General features: G+C 43.3%; 1 protein-coding gene across 1 annotated transcript; it reads left to right on the top strand.

Annotated features, from left to right (window-relative positions):
* The first annotated feature begins 826 nt into the window (after nucleotides 1–826).
* ODR4 (odr-4 GPCR localization factor homolog) lies at nucleotides 827–21,725 on the top strand. Its single transcript, XM_081194566.1, has 13 exons — nucleotides 827–980; nucleotides 1,910–2,044; nucleotides 4,893–4,988; nucleotides 6,868–6,974; nucleotides 8,060–8,096; nucleotides 8,501–8,641; nucleotides 9,493–9,588; nucleotides 11,388–11,456; nucleotides 12,687–12,815; nucleotides 14,185–14,275; nucleotides 15,681–15,866; nucleotides 19,098–19,190; nucleotides 21,334–21,725. The coding sequence occupies exons 1-13, from the start codon at nucleotides 882–884 to the stop codon at nucleotides 21,399–21,401; spliced, it is 1,347 nt and encodes a 448-aa protein (XP_081050692.1). The 5' UTR covers nucleotides 827–881; the 3' UTR covers nucleotides 21,402–21,725.
* Nucleotides 21,726–21,979: the final 254 nt, after the last annotated feature.

The raw sequence follows: 21,979 nt of genomic DNA, 5'->3' as shown, positions 1-21,979 counted from the left end.
TAGCTGTCAACTTGTCCCCCTTTTTAAGGGAAATTCCCTTATTCCGAATAGGATTCCTCGCAAGAAAAGGGAAAAGTGGACAGCTATGGTTGGGGAAGCCTAGCGGAGGTGTGAGGGAAAAGGTCAACGCGGGCGGTGAGTCTGCACCGAGCTCTTCCCTTTCTGGTGGAATGTGGCTTATCATAATTTATTGAATTTATATACAGTACCTGCCTATACCCGGGGTTCTCAGAATAAAATCAATATATAAAACCACAAAATAATAGTAGTAGTAGTAGTAGTAATAATAATAATAATAATAATAGTAATAATAATAATAATTTATTATTTGTACCCTGCCCATCTAGCTGGGTTTCCCCAGCCACTCTGGGTGGCTTCCAACAAAGATTAAAAATACATTAATACATAATACATATAATATAATATAATATAATATAATATAATATAATATAATATAATATAATAATACTTAAAATGAGTAATACATAAAAAATAAAAAATACATAATAAAAAGAAAAGCAGCAACCCAATAGCCCCACCCCCCAAAAAAAACACACGTTTTAAAAGGTCATAGAATGGGACAACAGAGGACGAGATGGTTGGACAGTGTTCTCAAAGCTACCAGCATGAGTTTGACCAAACTGCGGGAGGCAGTGGAAGACAGAAGTGCCTGGTGTGCTCTGGTCCATGGGGCACGAAGAGTCAGACACGACTAAATGTCTAAACAACAGCAAGGATGTAAATCAGATCAACCAAAGGCTTATCCTGAGCATATGTGCTTTCTCAGAGTAGAAACCTGCTTTGCTTCTCTTTTCGTCCTTTAATTTCCGGTGTTTTGCTGATTTGCCAGCTGCTGACTAGGTTATGGGACATTTGCAATAATGGGAAGGAGCTACTTTGTGGAAGAAGCGGTTGGGCAGTATCTTTCGGAGCTCGCCACCAACTCGCAAGCCCTTCTCACTGGCCTCTTGGTAGGGCAGGTAAGTTTGCTATGTGTGTGTTTGTGTGTGTCTAGTGGGACCTTATCCACCCACCCTGCTTTCTGTATCATTGTGGTGGAAGCCTCTTCTCTGAATAAATGCTCATAGAGTTTTAGTGTCATCATCATAATCACATGCCAAATTTGTTCGCTGCTGCTGTATCTTGCCCATGACTTACTACCAACCAAAGGGATAGACAGACAAATAACCCCACATAGATGTTTTAAAACCAAGTGATTACTCCTTAAGTTACAATTGGGTGTTTCCAGCTGGTGATTAATAGTTTGATTCTATTACTGTTTACACAGATATAAATTTATTCTTGTTTGTTGGTAAGTATGTTTTGAGTTTCATCTTAAAAGCACAATCCAACAGGAGGGTCTCTTCTGTACATGCCCCATGGAGTCCACACAGGTGAATTTCCTGCTGGTTTCTGCTCTTTTGGAGCTGTTCCACTGATTTACTTTGAGATTGATTGTGCATTTAGACCGATCTCTTCTTGAAATGTCGGAGAATAGTAGTTTAGAAGGGCTGTCTTTTGTCAGTTGTTGCAGAACAGTAACAAATCAGGTTATTTGAGGTTTATTATATTATTCTTACACTTAAGAAGCATTACGTTGAAAATCAAGTTATTTTCGGCCAAATCTTGTATTAAATTTGATATACTGTTAGCTGCTATTATGTTTCCCAGAGAGGGACTAAGTTTTGGGGTGGGGGTTTCATTATGGAAACTACTCACAGTTTGAGCTTATGAAGTGACTGAAATAGGCACACCGAAATGCATTGATTTTAGCCTTCGTGCAACACTCTTTGTGTGTATACATATATACACACATGTTATGGTAGATGAACACTTGTAAAAGTGCTGAAGGGTTGAACTTGGATTCTTTTCTCTCTCCAAAGCTACTTCCTTCCTTCCCTATTTCTAGTGTTCCCAGCAAAGAGACTATGTTGTCCTTGCCATTCGAACACCTCCAAAAGAGGAGGAAAGTAAAAGCAATACAAGTCGTCGTTCAGATTTGTCTAATATTGATGAAGAATGGATCGCAGCACACGCCAATCAGGTCATAAACATTCAGTTGTTGCAGTTGCTTTCATTCTGAAAAGTGCTGTTTTTCTTGTAATGCTATTTCACTTTGATAATTGGTTTCTAAGCTACTGCTAAGTACTGTGTTCTTGTAGATTATAGTCTGAAACTGTAGACCTTCACAAATTTTAGAATGCTATGCATACCTGTGATAGCTGTAAACTTAGCTGACTCCTTATACTTCATATCCTGGCATCTTCCTGTCTGTTTTGACTTCTGATGTGGCCTTAACTGTACTTTTGGTCCCAATTTTCATATATATATATATATATATATATATATGTAGGTTTTGGTGTCTTCGGGTGTCTTCCCGTGTAAGAGTTGGGGTGTCTAGGCGACGTTTCGACGAGGTCTCACTCGTCATCTTCAGGCTGGTGCTTTCGGCTTCTTGTTACTAGAACAGAGCAGGATCTCAGTGTTTGAGTTCCTATAAATACTGTTGAGGGGGTGTGGTGTATAGCCTCCAACGTTCTGGGCAGAGAGGAAGTTCCTAGGTTAATGTGCCTTTTCTTCTTTTGTTCATTAATTACTTGAGGGATATCTTGAGTGATTACTTGAGTGATATTCTGAGTACCACTTAGGAGGGTCATTAGGTGTGGATTAGTTGCTAAAGCTTTCGTGTCTTGACCTCTTGACCTTGTGAAGAGTTTTTCTGAGAAGATGGCTGTACTGCACTTAGTTGTGCTCTGGCTTGGCTTCGTGTATAGGGGCGAGCTGTGGTTTTGTGCCCTGTGCCAGCCAGATCTGTGTAGGGATTGCAGGGGGGTGCAGCATCCGGAGGTGCCACTATGGTTTGGCTACTGGATGGTGTCTGTAATTTATCTGTGGAGAGGGTCTGGGTTTGGGTCTGGTGTGGTTGATTGGAGATGGCGTTCTGTGTGCCTCTGGTTCTGGTGTCGGTTTTTGTGGGGAGGGCTAATTTCCAGATGTCTGGCAGGCGGGACGTGTCGTCACGCTTGTTCATGTTGTGAGGGTGTTTCTCTATCTCGATGGCTTCCATGATTATTCTCTTGTGGTGATGTTCCATGTTAAAGAGCAATTTGGAATCTGCAAAATTAATTTCGTGTCCTGTTTCTTTCATGTGTTGGTAAAGAGAGGAAGTTTTTTCTTCTTTTTTCTCTTTACCAACACATGAAAGAAACAGGACACGAAATTAATTTTGCAGATTCCAAATTGCTCTTTAACATGGAACATCACCACAAGAGAATAATCATGGAAGCCATCGAGATAGAGAAACACCCTCACAACATGAACAAGCGTGACGACACGTCCCGCCTGCCAGACATCTGGAAATTAGCCCTCCCCACAAAAACCGACACCAGAACCAGAGGCACACAGAACGCCATCTCCAATCAACCACACCAGACCCAAACCCAGACCCTCTCCACAGATAAATTACAGACACCATCCAGTAGCCAAACCATAGTGGCACCTCCGGATGCTGCACCCCCCTGCAATCCCTACACAGATCTGGCTGGCACAGGGCACAAAACCACAGCTCGCCCCTATACACGAAGCCAAGCCAGAGCACAACTAAGTGCAGTACAGCCATCTTCTCAGAAAAACTCTTCACAAGGTCAAGAGGTCAAGACACGAAAGCTTTAGCAACTAATCCACACCTAATGACCCTCCTAAGTGGTACTCAGAATATCACTCAAGTAATCACTCAAGATATCCCTCAAGTAATTAATGAACAAAAGAAGAAAAGGCACATTAACCTAGGAACTTCCTCTCTGCCCAGAACGTTGGAGGCTATACACCACACCCCCTCAACAGTATTTATAGGAACTCAAACACTGAGATCCTGCTCTGTTCTAGTAACAAGAAGCCGAAAGCACCAGCCTGAAGATGACGAGTGAGACCTCGTCGAAACGTCGCCTAGACACCCCAACTCTTACACGGGAAGACACCCGAAGACACCAAAACCTACATTCCTGTACCCGTGAAAATCTACGAAAGCAATATATATATATATATATATATATATATATATATATATATATATATATATATATATATATGGATAGACATATATATTGGATAGACAAGGTGTTCACCATGATCACTGGAATATTTCATAAATTGGAGGGCCATTGCAAGTATGTTTTTACTTGCATTATTATCTTAAGGAAGGCATGGGCAATGTGTGTAATGTAATAAGACAAAGATGATGACGATTTATTAAATTTATATACTGCCTTTTATCAAGAGATCCTGAAAGAATATTTCTTTGTTAGTTTGTTAAACTTGTAGCCCACCCTTCCACATAGGTAATGGGGAGAGGTTGTGATTTATCTGAGGCCACCCTGAGGAGCAATTTGAAACTGGGTTTCCCTGTTTCAAGCCCCGGTTGCTAGGTGCTGTGCCATATTAGAGTGTGTTGTGGTATTTAATATACTGCTTAAGAATGTGGAAGTTTGACAGAATACTGTGAGTAATGAAAATGGGAAAAATATATATAACTGAAGAATCACAGACATATTGACAAGATCCCTATAGCTTGTATAGTTTTGCTTGATTATTGTATTGGAATTAGGGTCTGTTTCTTGTAACTGCGCAAATCAGAGGCAGTATCCCTTGAATAGCAAAAGGAGGTCACTACCAATAGACCTTACGTTGCCCATTCCTGAATTAATGTCCTGTAGATGTTGTGTTCATGGGCTTGGCAGATGTCACAGGCATGCTGATTTTTATCTGCTCTGTTTTTCTACCATGATTGCTGCCACAGTTTGAACTCCCATCAGTCATTGAAATGTATGTTATACATGGCCAGAAATTGTCAGTTGAATAATGGTGACGTCATTTGTGTTTGTCTGACTTTGTAGGTGTCACGAATGCTTCCTGGGGGATTGCTAGTCCTTGGTGTCTTTACTGTTGCAGCTCCAGAGCTGGCAAAAGAAATCCAAAATACCTTAAGGAAGGTAAAGGATAATACCCCTAGCATCCCTCTGGACTGGGGTGGGAAATCTGTTACCCTCCAGATATTGTTGCACTTCAACTCTCATCTGCCTCAGCCAGCTGACTGTGGTCCAGCAACGTCTGAAAGGACACTGGTACACCACTCCTGTCCTAGAAAATACTACTTGAATAGCAGCTAGCCTTCATTGTTTTCTTAAGCATAGTGACCAAAGTGGCTTACAACCGTTATGTGTGTGTGGAAACGCTATAATCAACATACAGTACTAGCATACAAACAATGCATTTAATAAAATAACAAATGAAATAGAATAGTAAAACAGAGCAGCAGCCCATAAAATGAATCAAAAGCCCTACAAAGCAACAAGATAAAAAGTCTCTACTTAGCAGGCAAAATGAATTTTGGGAAGGGAGTTCCAGAGCCGGGGTACAGCCAGCAAAAAGGCCTTCTATACAAGCCTCTGCTGCTAGCAGAGCAGAGAGAGTGGCTTCCCCTTAAGGTTTTAAAACCCAAGCAGGTTTGTGTGGAAGAGTGGGAAAGTTCAGTCGGTAGAGCATGAGCCTCTTAATCTCGGTCATGGGTTTGGGCAAAAAGATTCCTGCTTGGCCGGGGGGGGGGTTGGACTAGATGACCCCTGTGGCCCCTTCCAACTCTACAGTTCTGTGATTCTAGGTCCCCTAGTGCTAAAGTGTCCAGGCATTGTAGAGGGATAAGGCATTCTACTTCCTCAGTTTGGTACCCTTCAGATGTTGCTAGATTGCAACTCATCTTATCCTTGCCCATGCTGGCTGGCTGGGACTGATGGGAGTCCAAAAGCATTTGAAAGGCACAAGGTTGGGGAAGGCTGCTGTAAATTGTGACACAACTACAAATGTAATAGGGGCTCCTAGAAAGTAACCTTCACGATTATAAACTCGGGAACATCAGTTGCGATGGTGACATGCTTTCTGCAGCTAAGATTTCCTTGAATTGCATGTGATGAGTAGATAATGTTCTGGCTTTAGAAATTATATTTAGATTTCGGCTTTCGGCATTATAACTTGAATGACAGGTGTGCCTCACCCCCAATTATGTGGGGGTTATGTTCCGGACCCCTGCACCCATCAGTAAAATTGCATAAAGTGTGGAGCATAAGGAGGGTGTGTGCATGGGGCAGGGAGGAGAGAGAGAGAGAGACTCACCCTGGAAATTGCTCAGGGCTGCTGCTCAGCCTGCTTGCCTGAGGGGAGCCAGTGCGCATGGCAGTGGCACCTGGCCACGGAAAGCGAGGGCCAAGTAGGGTGCCCTGCAGAAACGGTGCCAGAATGGTATAGGTAGGTGTGTGGTGCCTCCTGCCCTGTGCTGCTGGTCAATTGAAGGCCACCTTCCCTCCCTTACACAACAGCCCAGAGCAAGGGAATGTCTATTTACCGTATTGGCCCCAGTATAATCAGCACCTGAATATAAGCCGCACCTTTAAAATTGGAGGGGGCCGGAAAGAAAAAAATACCTGAATATAAGCCGCTCCATTCCTCGCTGCTCCTGGCTGCATACTGGGTGAGTTGGGGAGGGAGCCACGCTGTGTTGTCAGCCAGGGAGAGGACAGAGGACTACCCACGGGGCAGCCACTGCTTTTCAGAGCTCCTGCCACTTTTTGCCTTATGCTCCTGGCTGCATATTGTAAAGTCGCGAATATATGCCACACTTTAACATTTCACAGTTGGAATTTTTTTTTGGGGGGGGGGAATGCGGCTTATATTGAGGCCAGTACGGTATTTCGTGGTGACCTGCATAAAAGCAGTTGCACAGTTGTGCGTATGTGGGGTGTTTGCCTGTACTCTTTCTGTTTCTTTTTAAATGAGAACTAGAAACCAATCTTAATTCTCTTCTTAATTCTCTCCAAGCTTGTGTTTTCAGTAGAAAAATCTGTAGCTAGAAAGAGGTTGTGGAACATCTCAGAAGAAGATGTGTCTGACAGAGTGGCTCTTCTTCTTTGCTGCGCTACAAAGAAGTATCCTTTTTTTTTTACATTAAAATTAGGACCTTCATTTTAATGTGTAAAATAGATTTGATTATCTGTGCTCTGATCTGCCTCAGTTAGATATCTCATGCTACAGTCTTATGCACAATTATTCCTAAGCTGCATTGAAACACAGTTCAACTTGCTTCTGAGTAAACCTGCATAGGATTGTGCGACGATCCGGTTCTTGGTCATGCTGTGTGCCAAAGCCAGTGCTGCCACTCAGCACACGATCAATAGCTGCAAAGGAAACTAACACCGAGGTTCACCAACATTATGCATTTGTAGATACAGATGGATTTATGGGCTTAACTTGATGCTCACATTGTGAGCTACACACTATGAGAAGATTGAAAGAAAGACGATAGGTTTGGATTGCAGCCTTGCAGTCTATCTTGCTCCCCTGCCCCCTGTGCCACTGCCACATCTGCAGCCCTGCCACGCATAGCAGCTGGGGCGAAAGGTTGGGAGGAAGCAGATAATTGTGTGAGCTTGGAGGTGGTGCGGTGATCACGGCCAGATCAGGCCCCATGCTGTTATGTGATAGCAGTGAAATCGGATTGCAATTTAACAGCTCCTGTCCCTCTCTTAGAAAAACCCTGTGTGTCCAAAACCCCATTCTGGGACTTTCTACTGGTTGCAACTGGTTGCACCCAAGCAGTCAGCAGGCTTAGCTGGGAGAAGTGGTGGTTTGGACAGGTCTTTCTGTTTGATCTGGTTACTGATTATGAAAAGCAAATGGAACAAATAATTTAACATGGCTCTGTTGGGTTTTTCTGGATTACAGGGCTGGGTGCTTTAAATGTAGTAGGACCTTTCTCTGATCAATGTGGCATCTCCTTAAGTATTTGGATAATTGCATAAAGTTTGCCACAGATCCTGCTACTTCCAAGTTACCGCTTAGAATACATGGCTGTTCTCCTACTGCTGCAAAGTTAGCGAGTGTTTAGCCACAGCTGGAAATACAGACACTGCCATGACATAAAGGAACGGTTTGAAAAATGACTTCTTTTTACAAGTGCTTTTTAAATAACATCCTTTAAGCACACTTGGTTATTATTCCTCAATTTGGAACGAATGCTTTGCCGCACTTATGATGTACAAGATCCAAAGGTAAGTTGTGTTTGCTTGTAGGAGGCGATGTTGTTAACTTTAGGCCTAATTTGGCAGGGAACTGTTTTGCAAGCCCCACTTCAAATGATTGGAGGAATCCCTAAAGCTATTGCTGTACTCAGTAAACTAACTCATGCACTTCAAGAGAGCCTCTGAATACATTTTCATGGTGGAATAGACCGGTCTCTCTTGCAATTCTTAGCAGCTTGCATGAAGCATTTAACTTCAGATGCAGCGGTAATACTGCCTTAGACTGCAATTCTGTGCATGTTAATCTAGAGTGAATCCCTTCTGGACATATATGTGGGTAAGCATATGTAGATTGTTCAGACTCTGCAAGAAACATTGAATTATTGCCTTAATAATTTAGCCTCTCCTCTCCTTCTGTTCCCTCCTTCATTTAGAGTACAGCCAAGCCGGCAGACTGGAAATATCAGCATGGCCTTGCCACGTCATGGCTATCTTTAGAATGCACAATTAATGCTAATATACACATCCCACTACCAGTGACCTTGGCCAGCCACGACTTAGAGAAAAACACAAGGGTAACAGAACACTTGCTATGCATGACTTACATCTTGTCCGTTTAAGCTAATATTTATATTTTATATTAATGCTGTGAACTGCCCTGACATCTACAGATAAGGGGCGGTATACAATTTTAATAAATCATAATGTTTTAAGTTAATGTGTATTTATATATTGACTAGAATGATGTATATCGTTCTGTTGGATTCTGCTTGCTGCTTTCTGAGCCTGGACAGCTTCTGTACTCTGCCCATTAAGCCACTTGGGAGATTCAGGACAGATTTCAAAAATACTTTACACAGTGCCTCGTGAATGTGGCGGCCCTTCTTTAGAGACTATGTTAAGGTGCTGGTATAAGCAGTTCTGTAGATGTGTTTACATATGACATGTTTTAGCTATATTTTGGAATCTAAAATAAAAAGTGGGCCGTGATCAGCCGTTATGCAGCCCTTCTTAAACTGTTATGAACTCATTGGTTTGGGAGTGTTTGGCCTTCAGATGTTGTTGAACTACAACTCCCATCAGCCTTTACCATTGTCATGCTAGCTGGAGCTGATGGGAGTTCTGGTTCAGCAACATCTGGAGGACCAAAGGTTCACCACCCTTGCCTTGGAGGAATGGCAGGATACAAATGTGATTTTTTAAAAAGTTTAGGGTGTCTGATGACTGAACAGCCCTCAGGCTTCCATGATGTTGCCTGCTTGGCAGGGGGTTGGACTCGATGGCCCTTGTGGTCTCTTCCAACTCTATGATTCTATGATTCTATTCTATGATCGCATGTAAATAAAGATGTACCGGGCTGAACATTAAAGTCATGGATTGTTCAGCAACACAACATGCCTCCTTTTCTTTTGTTTTTGCTTTAAAGAATGGATTAGCACGATGGGCCAAACAGATAGAGGAAGCTGTATTTCTGATCAATGGTCAAGTTAGAGAGGAAGATGCTGACCTACTAGAAGGGCAGGTAAGTGCTGAACAACGGAGTCTTAACGGTGGCATAGCTCACAATGTTTAGAGAGGTATGTGTTTTCAGTGGTCAGTTTAGCATAGCTTGACTTGATGAGTACACCTTTATTTTGAAGATAATGCTGCTTATTGCAGGAAAGGTGGCCAAATGAGTCTCAAATACTGAAGCCATGTGTCTCTTCTGATCACATGGTAGTAAGCAAACCATGCATAATGATTTGCCAATTGACCAGAAGAATTTTACACACTGTGATCGGAAGGTCGGCGGTTTGAATCCCCGCGATGGGATGAGCTTCCGTTGCTCTGTCCCAGCTCCTGCCAACCTAGCAGTTTGAAAGCACGCCAGTGCAAGTAGTTAAATAGGTGCCGCTGCAGTGGGAAGGAAAACAGTGTTTCAGTGCGCTCTGGTTTCCGTCACGGTGTCCCGTTGCGCCAGAAGCAGTTCAGGCATGCTGGCCACATGACCTGGAAAGCTGTCTGTGGACAAACTCTGGCTCCCTCAGCCTGAAAGCGAGATGAGCACCACAACCCCATAGTCATCTATGACTGGACTTAACCATCCAGGGGTCCTTTACCTTTTACCTTTATACTTGGTGTTATGCCTATCGGCGTGGTTGCTCGAGAGCGAACAGGCAAGATCCCCACTGGTCTTTTCAAAGGCTTTATTATTGGTGCAAAAACATTTACAGTGCAGAACGCCTCAATTCCATGTCTTGCTCAGTCACTAGCAGAATCTGAGAGTGGGCGGTCCTTAAACTTTCCCCAGCAGAGTAGTCTCTTGACTCCCATCCAACGCCTCCCCTCTCTGCGCAAAAATCTACTGCGCAGGGAGGGCATGGGTAAAGGGGGACCTGCTTTCCCCCCGCTTTGCTCTTGGCTCTTTCTTGCATCCTCCGAGCCCGGCATCTCTTCCCCACTAGAGGCGGGGCTTCCCTCCTCCGCTGAGGAAGTGCTGCTTCCCACGATCTTTGGAGGCTCCCTGTAATCCAGCTGCCTTTCCACCTCTCGCCTCTGAGCTGATGGCAGTTCCCTGACATCCAGTAACTGGTAAACTGTGTTCCTCCTTTCAGAATGTTCATGTATCTCCCAGAGTCAAAGGCAACCGCTCAGTAGTAGACTGCATGCTTTTCATGCAGAAGATCCCCGCTTTACTCTCCGACATTTCCAGGTAGAGCTGCGAGAGACCCCTGTCTGAAATCCTGGAAAGCCACAGTAGTTAGTGTAGACAGTTCTGAGTTAGATGGATTTGTGGTCTGATCTGGTATGAGACAACGTCCTGTGGAGGAAAAAAAGCTATCCCACTAGGATGAGAAATTCGGAATCGTTGTGATTGTGGCAATTTATATTTTGTGTGTCTTTAAAAAGTGAAAGAAAAAACCCTCTTCCCTATCTGACTTCTTTTTTACAGCAAGGTATTCTGCATCTCCATGCATTGGTCATTCTTTCACCACCAGTTTGATGTACCTAGTCTATGTGTTTATTTTCTGAAACTGGATACCTAATGTTTTGGGGCTTTATATAGTGAAATGTATTTTGAGTATAGGACTTCCAAATGTCCCGAGTAACCACCATAGTGCTTTGTAGCCTTGACTGCTGAGGGCTGAGCCACAGGATAGAATTTGCGGTTTTGTTTGTTCTTCCACACAAATGCAGAACTAAAGACTGTTAGGAGAAAACGTGCAACGTTTTCGGAAAAAACACCCGTATCCAACATTTATCTTGTAAAATTCACAACACACAATTTCTATCTTTGGATATGGAACACATGAATTATTTTCTCTGCCGTTATCTTTACAGAAAAAGTCTGCAAGAGGAAACACGCCATCAGCTACTCAGAGCCTTGATGTTAGGGTTTTAATGCAATTGGTAAGTAAATTCACCACTGGAATGGTAAAAAGAGAGTGATGTGAAAAGTCCCTGGTTTAGTTCTATGAATTCACTCGATGGCCTTATGTAATCTACTGTTTGTTGGCCTCCGCCTCTCTTCCATGGAGCAAACAGTAAAGGCCTACGGAATATCTCCATAGGAGAAGGTCACTTCCTTTTCTTCCATGCTGATTTAAATTCCCACGGGATTCTTGTTTGAGCTTGATGTTTGGGAGCTTAGCAGCTATAAGAGATGAAAGCTGGGAAGTCCCCTGTTGAAGCCTCCCATTCTCTACCTAAATTGTGGAATTTCCGGCAAAGATGCAGAATATAGCACATAACGCTTTATAGCTACTATCTCTCAGCATCAGTGATGAGCACTAAAAGTGCTTTTCAAGTGTTTGGTATTAATAGTCTAAACCAGCCTTTCTCAACCTTGGGTTCCCAGATGTTGTTGGACTAAACATCATCCCTGACTGACTATGGATGATGAGAGTTGTGGTAAACTGTAGGGTGTAAATCTTACTCTAAAGGTTGTTGTAGGTTGCCGACCTATAGAGATGAAGTTGCAAGTCAAATCATTTGGGGTCTGTACAGATGTTCCAAGAGGCCAGATGAAAAAGTAGAGGCCCCTGTGCTCAGTGGCTTGTTGCTAATCCTCAAAAAGATTAAAATGTCTGTGACAGCAGAGCATCTAATTTTGACATGCTGTTTTTTAACTGAGACTGAAGCTTAAATCGTGAGTGTTAAAATCTTAATTTATACTGCTGTTGAAAACTGTTGTTCATGTAGGCCAGGCTTCCTCAACCTCAGCCTACAATATTTTTGGCCTACAACTCCCATGATCCAAAGCTAGCAGGACCAGTGGTCAAGGATGATGGGAATTGTAGTCTCAAAACATCTGGAGGGTTGAGGTTGAAGAAGCCTGATGTAGGCTGATCCCTTGTTGATTTCCCTTTCCCCAAATGCTGATCAACAGTACTTTCAGAATGATAGCAACACCTGTCATCTTCTTGTACAGAGGGGAAAGGGAGTAAGCCACAATGTGAATACTAGAGAGCGCCATGTTTTAACATTGCATAAGGTCAGGCTAAATATATTTTGATGAGAACAGACCATAGTACATATAAAACAGCCGGAGAATTTTAAAACTGTAAACTCTGGAAATGTAAAAGTGGCCGAGAAATTGAGAAACCTGTTCTTGAGACTTCTTTATGTTTTCTCTTTCAGTCACGTAGTTCAAACGCCAGATCCACAGCAACAGTCCAGATATGCAGCGGCTCCATAAATCTTAAAGGTGCTTTAAAATGCAAAGCTTACATCCATAATAACAAGCCCAGAGTTAAAGATGCTGTTAAGGTACTTTTGCTGCCCTTCAGTCTACTGAAGGATTTGGTCTTAATCCTTTCATCCCAGATATTTTAGCAAACAAGCAAGAAAGCAAGCAAGCGAGCAGATTTTGTTGTGTTTTCAGAAACCTGCCATCATACAATTTCACCATAAAGGTCCTCAAACTGTTTAGTTTCCTACTGAGCATTAATCCAGAATAAATTTGTAAAATGTAAAAGAACAATAGCATACAAATGAACATAATGGAACGGTATAGTATACAGTTACATACAGTTCAGAAGCTAGGAGTTTCACAAGTAGATCCTTACCTACATTCATTTAAATTTTTAGCAGTTTTTGTCAAAACAGCAGTTATGAGTTTTACTGTTCTGAACATGGCATACCTACTCTGATCAGACAGTAAATATAGTAACTTCTCATCTGTTGATTTCCTTCTGAGTTTCAACAGTAATTGCAAATTTACATTTAGATCACAGTTCCATATACAGTGGTGCCCCGCAAGACGAATGCCTCGCAAGACGGAAAACCCGCTAGACGAAAGGGCTTTCCATTTTGGAGGTGCTTCGCAAAACGAATCTCCTATGGGCTTGCTTTGCAAGACGAAAATGTCTTGTGAGTTCCTGCAGGTTTTTCCCCCTCCCCCCCTTTTCTAAGCCGCTAAGTCGCTTATCAGCTGATCCGATAAGCTGATAAGCTGCTAAAAGCCGCTAATAGCGCTAATCCTCTAATCCGTCAATGGGCTTGCTTCGCAAGACAAAAAAACCGCTAGACGAAGAGAATCACAGAACGGATTCTTTTCGTCTTGCGAGGCACCACTGTACGTTTCATGCTCCTGTAAAGATGCGTTTGATTCTCCACAGCTAATGAATTGCATTAGCATTCCACCTTGGGAGTCCAGGATTTGCCTGTCCTCTCCTGGGTTTCTGTCTGTCTCAGAAGGGTCTGGGATAAAGGGATCTCACATGGGTCTGGGATAAAGGGAAATATAGCGAGAGCAGGAGCCTCCAGCCTCTTTGTCTCCAGCCCCTGCAACTGAGGGTGCTAAGGATGCTTCCGTTTACTTGTAGTATCTGCCTTCCTGCTCTGTCAGAAGCCACAGTTTTCTTCTGTTGAAGGAACCATAACCATTTTCAACATGTTCACCAGCTGCCAGTCTCACTTCTGGGATTCTTTGGCATTCTAGAAAATACAGTCTCAGGACTATATTACCCATTTTTGGCCCTTCTCCCAAAACTGGACCAGCTATCCGGCTCAGAAGGCAGGCTGAGCTTTCACATATTGCTTGTTTAACCTTTAATACCTCCCTGAGTTGTTGTCCAGTGGAAAGAGGCTTCAAACGCTGGAATGTCTTTGTATCTTTTTGTTCTTGCCTTTGCAGGCCTTGAAGAGAGATATAATAAACACTCTCTCTGATCGTTGCGAAATGTTATTTGAAGACCTGCTTCTAAACGAAACACCAGGAAAGAAAAGTAAGAGCGGGCGGAAGGAATTGTAGGACTATATCTAGTTTTTTTTTAAAAAAATTTGCTTTTGAATTTGGATTTTAAAAATGAATTCCTTCTAAGGAATAGGAGGACGTGTTTATTAGTGAAAACAAGGCTGGAGTCATGTAAGTCCATGTGTCTGAGTACTGCATGTGAAAGCTGCTTATACTACTCTAACAATAACTAGGTTTTCCCCCAAGTAAATTATTCAAACTAGTTTCTCCCCATTGCTTTTTTTTTTGAGGGGGGGAGGGCAATGAATGCAAACTTAACTGCTTGCAGCACAATCTGATGCATGACGTAGATGTCACTGCACCATTGAAACGGCAATATTATTAATTGCCTGCAATTTTCAGTTGTCTCTTTAGGTGGCATAGTTTGTCTACATATGTGTATTATTTTGCCTATGATGGGCCAACTAAGTTTGCTTTTTAGAGTTAAAACAAATTGTTTAGGCACGTTTCCCCTTCTTCTTGCCCTCAAGTTTGCTTTTTGTGATTTATTAGCCAAACTTCCCAGACTGCAATAGCGGATAATCATTGTCAGTTTATTGCAGTAAAAACGAATTGGAGAGCAACAGCAAGAGGAGGGAGACATCTGGGACATTTCTCCCCACCCCACCCCCCCAATACAGGAGAGCAAGTAAAACATCCTGGTTAAATTTTTGGTGGCAGCTTCCCACCTTCCTCAGCAAACTGTTTCTTCTCCAGCACATCATTTGACCTTGGTATCAAAAGTTAGGAGCAGAGCCATTGAAATGAATGGACTGGTCCATTCATCTCATTGCTTCTACTTTGAGTGGAACTTGGCTGGCTACAATCTAATATATAAAATCTCTCTTTCCCACCCCCGGAATAAATCCAGCTTGGAAGACCAGGCAGTGGCTTCAGCAGGCTTACAGCCTTGTAAGAGAATTTGTGGAGCTTTACTGAGAAATTATATTTTCCTCCATGTTTGTGGGCTGTGGTGATCCGTCTCTGTGGCGCAGGATAGCAGACTTGAGATCCCCTTGGCACAGCCATGCCAACACTGCTACTAGTTAGTCCCTTCTGCCAGATAACTCCTCAACAGAGCATTCAGACATGCATTCAGTGTCAACACTAGAGCTATGGAAAGATGCAAGTTGGTGACATTGTTATATTGTATGTTTCATTTTTCAGATTTGATACCTCACCAAGTAATCCATATGCTTCTTGCAGCACCTGCAGTGCAGGTTAAATTAATATAAAATTGAGATTGCGTAATTAGGGCATGTGACACACTTATACAGACATAGCACTGATGCTGCCTGAACACATAAATACTGGAATCACAGTAGTCACAATGTCCCTTAGTGGTGTTTAACAAGGCCTTTCCTCTCTCCCTATTTTATTTTATATTTCTGTTTTAGATTCTGAAAGGGAGTACCACACCTTGCCTTGCAGAGTGTTTGCTCCCATCGTTGGGTCCAGCGTGTTGCTGTGCGACTATAAGTTTGGAGACGAGACAGCCAGGGAAATCCAAGAGCGCTTCCTTGAGATGCTGGATCAAGCTGTTCAACCAGAGGATTTGCAGACAGCTGAGGAAATGAATATGGGTAAATATAGCCACTAAGTTAAGAGGCGGATTACGCTTTGCCAGGAATTACTGAGAAGCTCAACCTGTGGAACAAGCAGAGCTTAACACTGGCTCCTAAAATGTTTTCTGCCTCAAACCTGAGCCTCAACAAGTGACGTCCAAGCAAGAGGGAAAGTTGGGTTTAGGCTATTCACTTTCATCTATATTGGTCTAAATGGTGGCATTAATGGAAACATGGTAGTGGGGCCTAGTGGTGTGGCGGGGTCTGCCAAAGGTCAGTACAAAACAACCAAACTTTAAACATAAAATGTAAGAGAATACCTACAAGATTTTAATAATAATAATAATAATAATAATAATAATAATAATAATAATAATAATAATAATTTTTATTTATACTCTGCCCCTCCTGGTTTAAAAACCAGGCTCAGGGCGGCTAACAACAAATATAAAACATTGATTAAAATGCGACTTAAAAACAGCATAAAACAGCATAGAATACAACATAAAATGCAGCATCAATATCAATAAAATTCAAAAATTCAGGGGTCATTTTTGGAAGAGAAAAACACACCCAGTCAGTAGACATTGAATGATCACCAGGGCTAACTGGCTAAGTTGGTTCTACTAGGGCCAGCAAGGAGACCAGGGAAGAATTTAAATGTGGGGTCACAGAAAGGGTTTCTTTATAGAAGAGGAAAGGGAAAAGTAATAGTAAAAAGGTAAAGGGACCCCTGACCATTAGGTCCAGTCGTGACCGACTCTGGGGTTGCGGTGCTCATCTCCCTTTATTAGCCGAGGGAGCCGGCGTACAGCTTCTGGGTCATGTGGCCAGCATGACTAAGCCGCTTCTGGCGAACCAGAGCAGCGCACGGAAACGCCGTTTACCTTCCTGCCGGAGCGGTACCTATTTATCTACTTGCACTTTGACGTGCTTTTGAACTGCTAGGTTGGCAGGAGCAGGGACCGAGCAACGGGAGCTCACCCCGTCGTGGGGATTTGAACCGCCAACCTTCTGTTCGGCAAGTCCTAGGCTCTGTGGTTTAACCCACAGCGCCACCCGCGTCCCTAAAGGGAATAGAGAATAGAGGATCAGGCTAATTCAAATTGAAGGCCAGGCGGAATAGCTCTGTCTTACAGGCCCCACAAATAATAACATTTAATAACATTTATTTTTAAAAAGTAGCTTGTAATGCTTCTTAGGCCTTGCACTCAGTCCGAAATTGGGAACTTCTCATTCACCTTTCTGAGTAAAGACCAAGCTAGATGTGGCCAAAACAGTCCCGGGTGGAATCTTCCAACATCTATCTTTTCCTAAAAGCAACGCCATGGGATTTTGAACGATCTCCTCCGCTTCCAGTGTTGCAGCCCCAATCAAAATGATACCTGAGCAGTATGTTTTTCCTTTTGCAGCTAATTGCACTTAGGCAGTATTTGAATTAGGGCCACAGCACGGTGGGAAACGCTACAGCCCCAGTCCAAATCAGAACAAGAAAGTTGTCTTTGGAGAGCCAGCCAGGAACCTCCTGCATTACGTCTAGTTTGGCACTTGGTAAAAGAGCAAAAGACTTGTTTTCTTTGTGTAAAACCAAAACTGAATATTCAGGGTATAAACTTGGAAAATAGCCCTTGCCTGTGGCTATGGTCCTGGCATGAAAGCAAGGACAATGGAAAGGAAAAAGGCAACAGGACAGCTAAAAGTTCTAGAAACTTGGGTTGTTTGAAACGAGGCGATTCTGCCCTCCAATACTGTATAGATTATGTTGACTACCTTATACAGTGGTACCTTGGTTTGCGAACAGCCTAGTTTCCGACCATTTTGGATTGCGACCAGTTCAAACCTGGAAGTGCACGTTTTATTACTACCCAATTTTTTTGGTTTACAAACAATTTTTTTGGATTACGACCCCCCCCCCTTTTTTTGAGGCCCCATTGGCGAAAGCGCGCCTTGGGTTACAACCTGTTTTGGTTTACGGACGGACCTCTGGAACGGATTATGGTTGTAAACCAAGGCACCACTGAAACTTTCCATTTTGGGTCCATAGTTCAGTCCTTATGCTGTCGCATCCACTGTTTCTAGTGCTCTCCTGTCCTTCTCTGGTTAGCTTTCTTAACAGTCCCTAAAACAAATTAACTTCACTCACTTGTAGTTGGAATTAATAAATAATCCGTAAATTAGCTTGCACTTTAAAAAAACAAAAACAAAACCCTAACTTGTTTGGATATGGAATTTGCTATGCTTTTCTATTCTTTAGCATAAGCAAATACGTTTTGCATCAGGAATTTCCTTCGCTAAATCCCTGTTGCTACCATCAAGGGGTTAAGTCCTCTTGAGTAGATCAACACAAATAAGATTTCAGCGAGGGTAATCCCTTCTCCTGTACTCATTCTTTCTTATCTAGTGGAAGACCTAATGAACTCAAGCAATAGGTCTTCTGGCCTCTACAGAGCTATGTAGCTGTGAGTCACTTTTGAGTCGCTTCTGGCGTTGTTGTTGAGATAAAGCCTTCCTAGCATTTTTAGACCCTGAGATATGAGGTTTAAGGCTCATTTCAGTGGTTGTGTGTGTATAAGTAAGGCCCATGACTGTACGTATTCTGTACTCAGACTACCGTATTTTTCGCTCTATAGGACACACCTTTTCCCCTCCAAAAATGAAGGGGTGTACCGCCCTGTGGAGGCTTGAAAGGCTGTCCCCGAAGCCAGAACAGCGAGACGGGGCGCTGCGCAGCCCTCCATCTTGCTGTTCTAGCTTTGGGATGGCTGCGCAAAGCCTCCGCAGGGCGGCGGGGTGAAGGCACCTTGCCGCCCTGCGGAGGCTTGAAAGGCTGTCCCCGAAGCTGCGCTCCAAAGGCTTCAGGGATCTTTGAGGTTGGCGGTGGGGGAAAGCAGCGCTACCCCCCACTGCCAGCCCCACAAGCTCGGGGGGCAGTGGCAAGGCTGCGTGCAGCCTTTGCGCTGTTCCCCGACCTGCTCTTGAACGCACCTTGAACAAATTTTTTTCCTGTTCTCCCCCTCCTATGGTCTGGTGCGTCCTATGGTCCGGTGTGTCCTATAGAGCGAAAAATACGGTAAATTACACAGATGTATTTTGCATATGTTTGCTTGCAGCTGAGCTTCTGATCCTACAGTTTTCCGAAGAGTTTGGACAAGGCTATGTGTTACTGGGCAAGGAGGGGAGACAAGTGTGTGAGAATGGGATTAGGGTGAATCCACAAAGACCATTTTTGTATCTTCTTTCTTAAACCAGTTGAAGTAACCCCCCTGAAGGAATTCCAAGATGTTGTGCAAGAGAAACGGTTGACTAAAGAAGTGCTTCTGTTGAAGCTTCATCAAAATATAGGTATGTAGGCTCCAGCAATTGCTCTTGCACCAATGGAAGCAATGAGTGGTATTCAGCACTAGTCCTACTTGGAGTAGACCTATTGCATTTATCTGCATGACTAATTTAGATTCATTAATTTCCAAAGGTCTACTCTGAACAGGATTTAGCCAAATGCAACTCAGGGGGAAATGAGAAATGGATGCAGTTGTTGTGGTTTATATTGGCGCCCCAAATGAGCATTCTCTCTACAGTGCATCAGGTTGAGCCTCACAATTTCGAAGGTCATCTGTGATGCCTCATTGGGTATAAAGGACAGGGTGGCATGACAGGGTCCTACTAGAACAGAAACGCAGTCTGTTTTGCCAGTGTTTTCCACTTACTTAGCCACCCCTTTAGGATACTCCATGCCAGTAGGGGCACAATTATAACAATTTGTGAAAGCAGCAGAATTCAGATGCCTGCTGTGTTAACCTGAACATTTGTTTTAATTTCCTTCCTTCCTTTCCTTCAAAACAAAAACAATTTGCCAAGGCAGGAATCCTGTATCCATTTACCTGGGAGTAAACTTCACTGAAACCAGCAGTGCTTAGTTCTGAATAGACATGTGTGGGAATGTACTGTAAAATGGGAGTGGTTTTAGTTAGCGTAAAAGGTAAAGGTACCCCTGACCATTAGGTCCAGTTGGGGAAGACTCTGGGGTTGCGCGCTCATCTCACTCTATAGGCCAAGGGAGCCAGTGTTTGTCTGCAGACAGCTTCCGGGTCATGTGGCCAGCATGACTAAGCCACTTCTGGCGAACCAGAGCAGTGCATGGTAATGCCATTTACCTTCCCGCTGGAGCGATACCTATTTCTGTAGTTGCACTTGATGTGCTTCCAAACTGCTAGGTGGGCAGGAGCTAGGACTGAACAATGGGAGCTCACCCCGTTGTGGGGATTCGAACCCATGACCTTCCGAACAGCAAGCCCTAGGCTCTGTGGTTTAGACTACAGCGCCACCTGCGTCCCTTTAGTTAGGGAACAAGCATCAATTTCTCAAAGCATGGGGCAAGGTGGCAGGACAAACTACTCTAGGCAATGCCCTGATACAGCTGTTTGACTGTTGGCCTTAGAGCAGAGTATAAATAAAATTATAGGCATATGGGAGCGACTAGAGAAAGTAAAAAACAAAAACACACAAATTAAGTCTACGGTCTCTCATCTTTTCCATTCTTTCTCACTTGCTGTCTTTCTTGATATCGGTTATCTGAGTCTTTTGTGGTTGTGGTTGATATCTGTGATGCCTGAATCTCCGAGTGCAAAAGGATAGAATGAGTTATGCATGTCAGAGGCCTCGGATAGATCCCTGAGCTAAGGTAACGGCAGTTGAAGAAAGGGGCTGGGATTAGTCAGTGCACAGAGAGGAAGTGTTATTGTCACATGTCTGGTAAAGCCTTTGCAATGTACGATGGAGCAACAGGATTCCACTTGCCCTGCCTTGCCTAATGTGCTCCATGTCATGTGTAATTGATGTGTATATGTGTCAACACCTTTATAGTGTCTGTGAATCAGCTTTGAAGGTCCTGTTTCTACATTTTGTGGTAACGTTAATGTGCCTGAAATTTGGAGCAGATCTAGCCCAGATCCATTCAGTTATCTCTCATCTTTTTATCTGCAAGCTGAACCTAGCCAGCAGAGATCTGGTAAACCTCAGTCTTGTTTCCAGACCTTATTTGAACAGGGGCAGTAAAAACTGTCAGCCTCTCTGCATCTTCAGCCTCATAAGTGTGGGGCACCCCACATGCTCACACCTTTCAAGCTTGCTGGGTGAAGGTCATGTATCAATCGTGAAATTAGATTTTGTGCACAGACTTGTCAGCTACATGTTACATCCAACACACAGAAGCAAGGTGGGGCCTGGAGTCGATCTGTGCAATTGTGCGGCATGTTGATTTTGTATACTTTGCGTTGTCTGTGACGGAATTGAGAAAATATGCGTATCGTTGAAGAGAATGGAAATGGCTATCTGAACCCTTATATATTTTGAATGTTGCTGGTGAACAAGTACTGTGTTTCAGGGACTTCCATTGTGTCTCTGCTAATCTCTTTCCCACTCCTTGCCTTTTTGACAATCAAGTTCTCCTTTTTACGTACTGAATTTGCCTTTCCTTTGTCGTTTTCAGGAGTGGTGATAGCAGTGGCTGTCGCAATATCCGCAGCAGCCTTCTCCTTCAACTATTTCAGCGACTAGGCTTCAGATACTAAGAGCCAACCTGAAAACTCCAGCCGCCCCAGATGCCCTCTAAAGATGCACGCTTCCAGAACCAATTGCTTTAACAACCAAGTGTGTCACCTAACAATGCCAATTAGCAGAAGCTATCCTTATTTAGAACAGCTATCCTGTTTCTGCATGCCATAGTGTAGGTGGTATGATTTTTAAGAGGGTATGTGTGGGGGGAGACCAACACTACCGATTGGCAGATTAATACGACAGTACTTTCCCAAGTTCACAAAGAATTTGTCAAATGTCTACTTACCTTTCCGCTTACTAATTAAAAGGACCATTGTTAAAGTTGTTATTTTGTGTTTTTCCAGAAATGCCGAAGCTGTGTGCGATTGTGCAGTTTGCTTTCTTCTTTAAACTGCCCAACACTTAAAAAAATACCTTATGAGTCTTAGTTCTCCCCTTCCCCCTATTTCTGGGAACATCACTGGGGTGTCTAAGAGAGGGTTTGGGACCCATTCCTGCCTTGGCAATCTCCTAGGGCTTCATGCCAACGGAGTGTGAGGTCAAATGCAAAAGTGGCCAGAATAATGGTTGTGACATTT

The sequence above is a fragment of the Podarcis bocagei genome, assembly GCF_964188305.1.
Source record: "Podarcis bocagei genome assembly, chromosome: 5".
Classification (NCBI taxonomy): Eukaryota; Metazoa; Chordata; class Lepidosauria; order Squamata; family Lacertidae; genus Podarcis; species Podarcis bocagei.
Note: the sequence above shows the minus strand (reverse complement) of the source record. Positions and strands in the feature narration are given on the sequence as shown.

What these genes read in the sequence shown, in the direction of transcription:
- ODR4 (XM_081194566.1), top strand. Translation starts at nt 882, where the DNA reads ATGGGAAGGAGCTACTTTGTGGAAGAAGCGGTTGGGCAGTATCTTTCG. An exon ending in CTGGCCTCTTGGTAGGGCAG is followed by an intron (nt 981 to 1,909) that starts GTAAGTTTGCTA and finishes CCCTATTTCTAG; the next exon opens with TGTTCCCAGCAAAGAGACTA. An exon ending in TCCAAAATACCTTAAGGAAG is followed by an intron (nt 4,989 to 6,867) that starts GTAAAGGATAAT and finishes ATTCTCTCCAAG; the next exon opens with CTTGTGTTTTCAGTAGAAAA.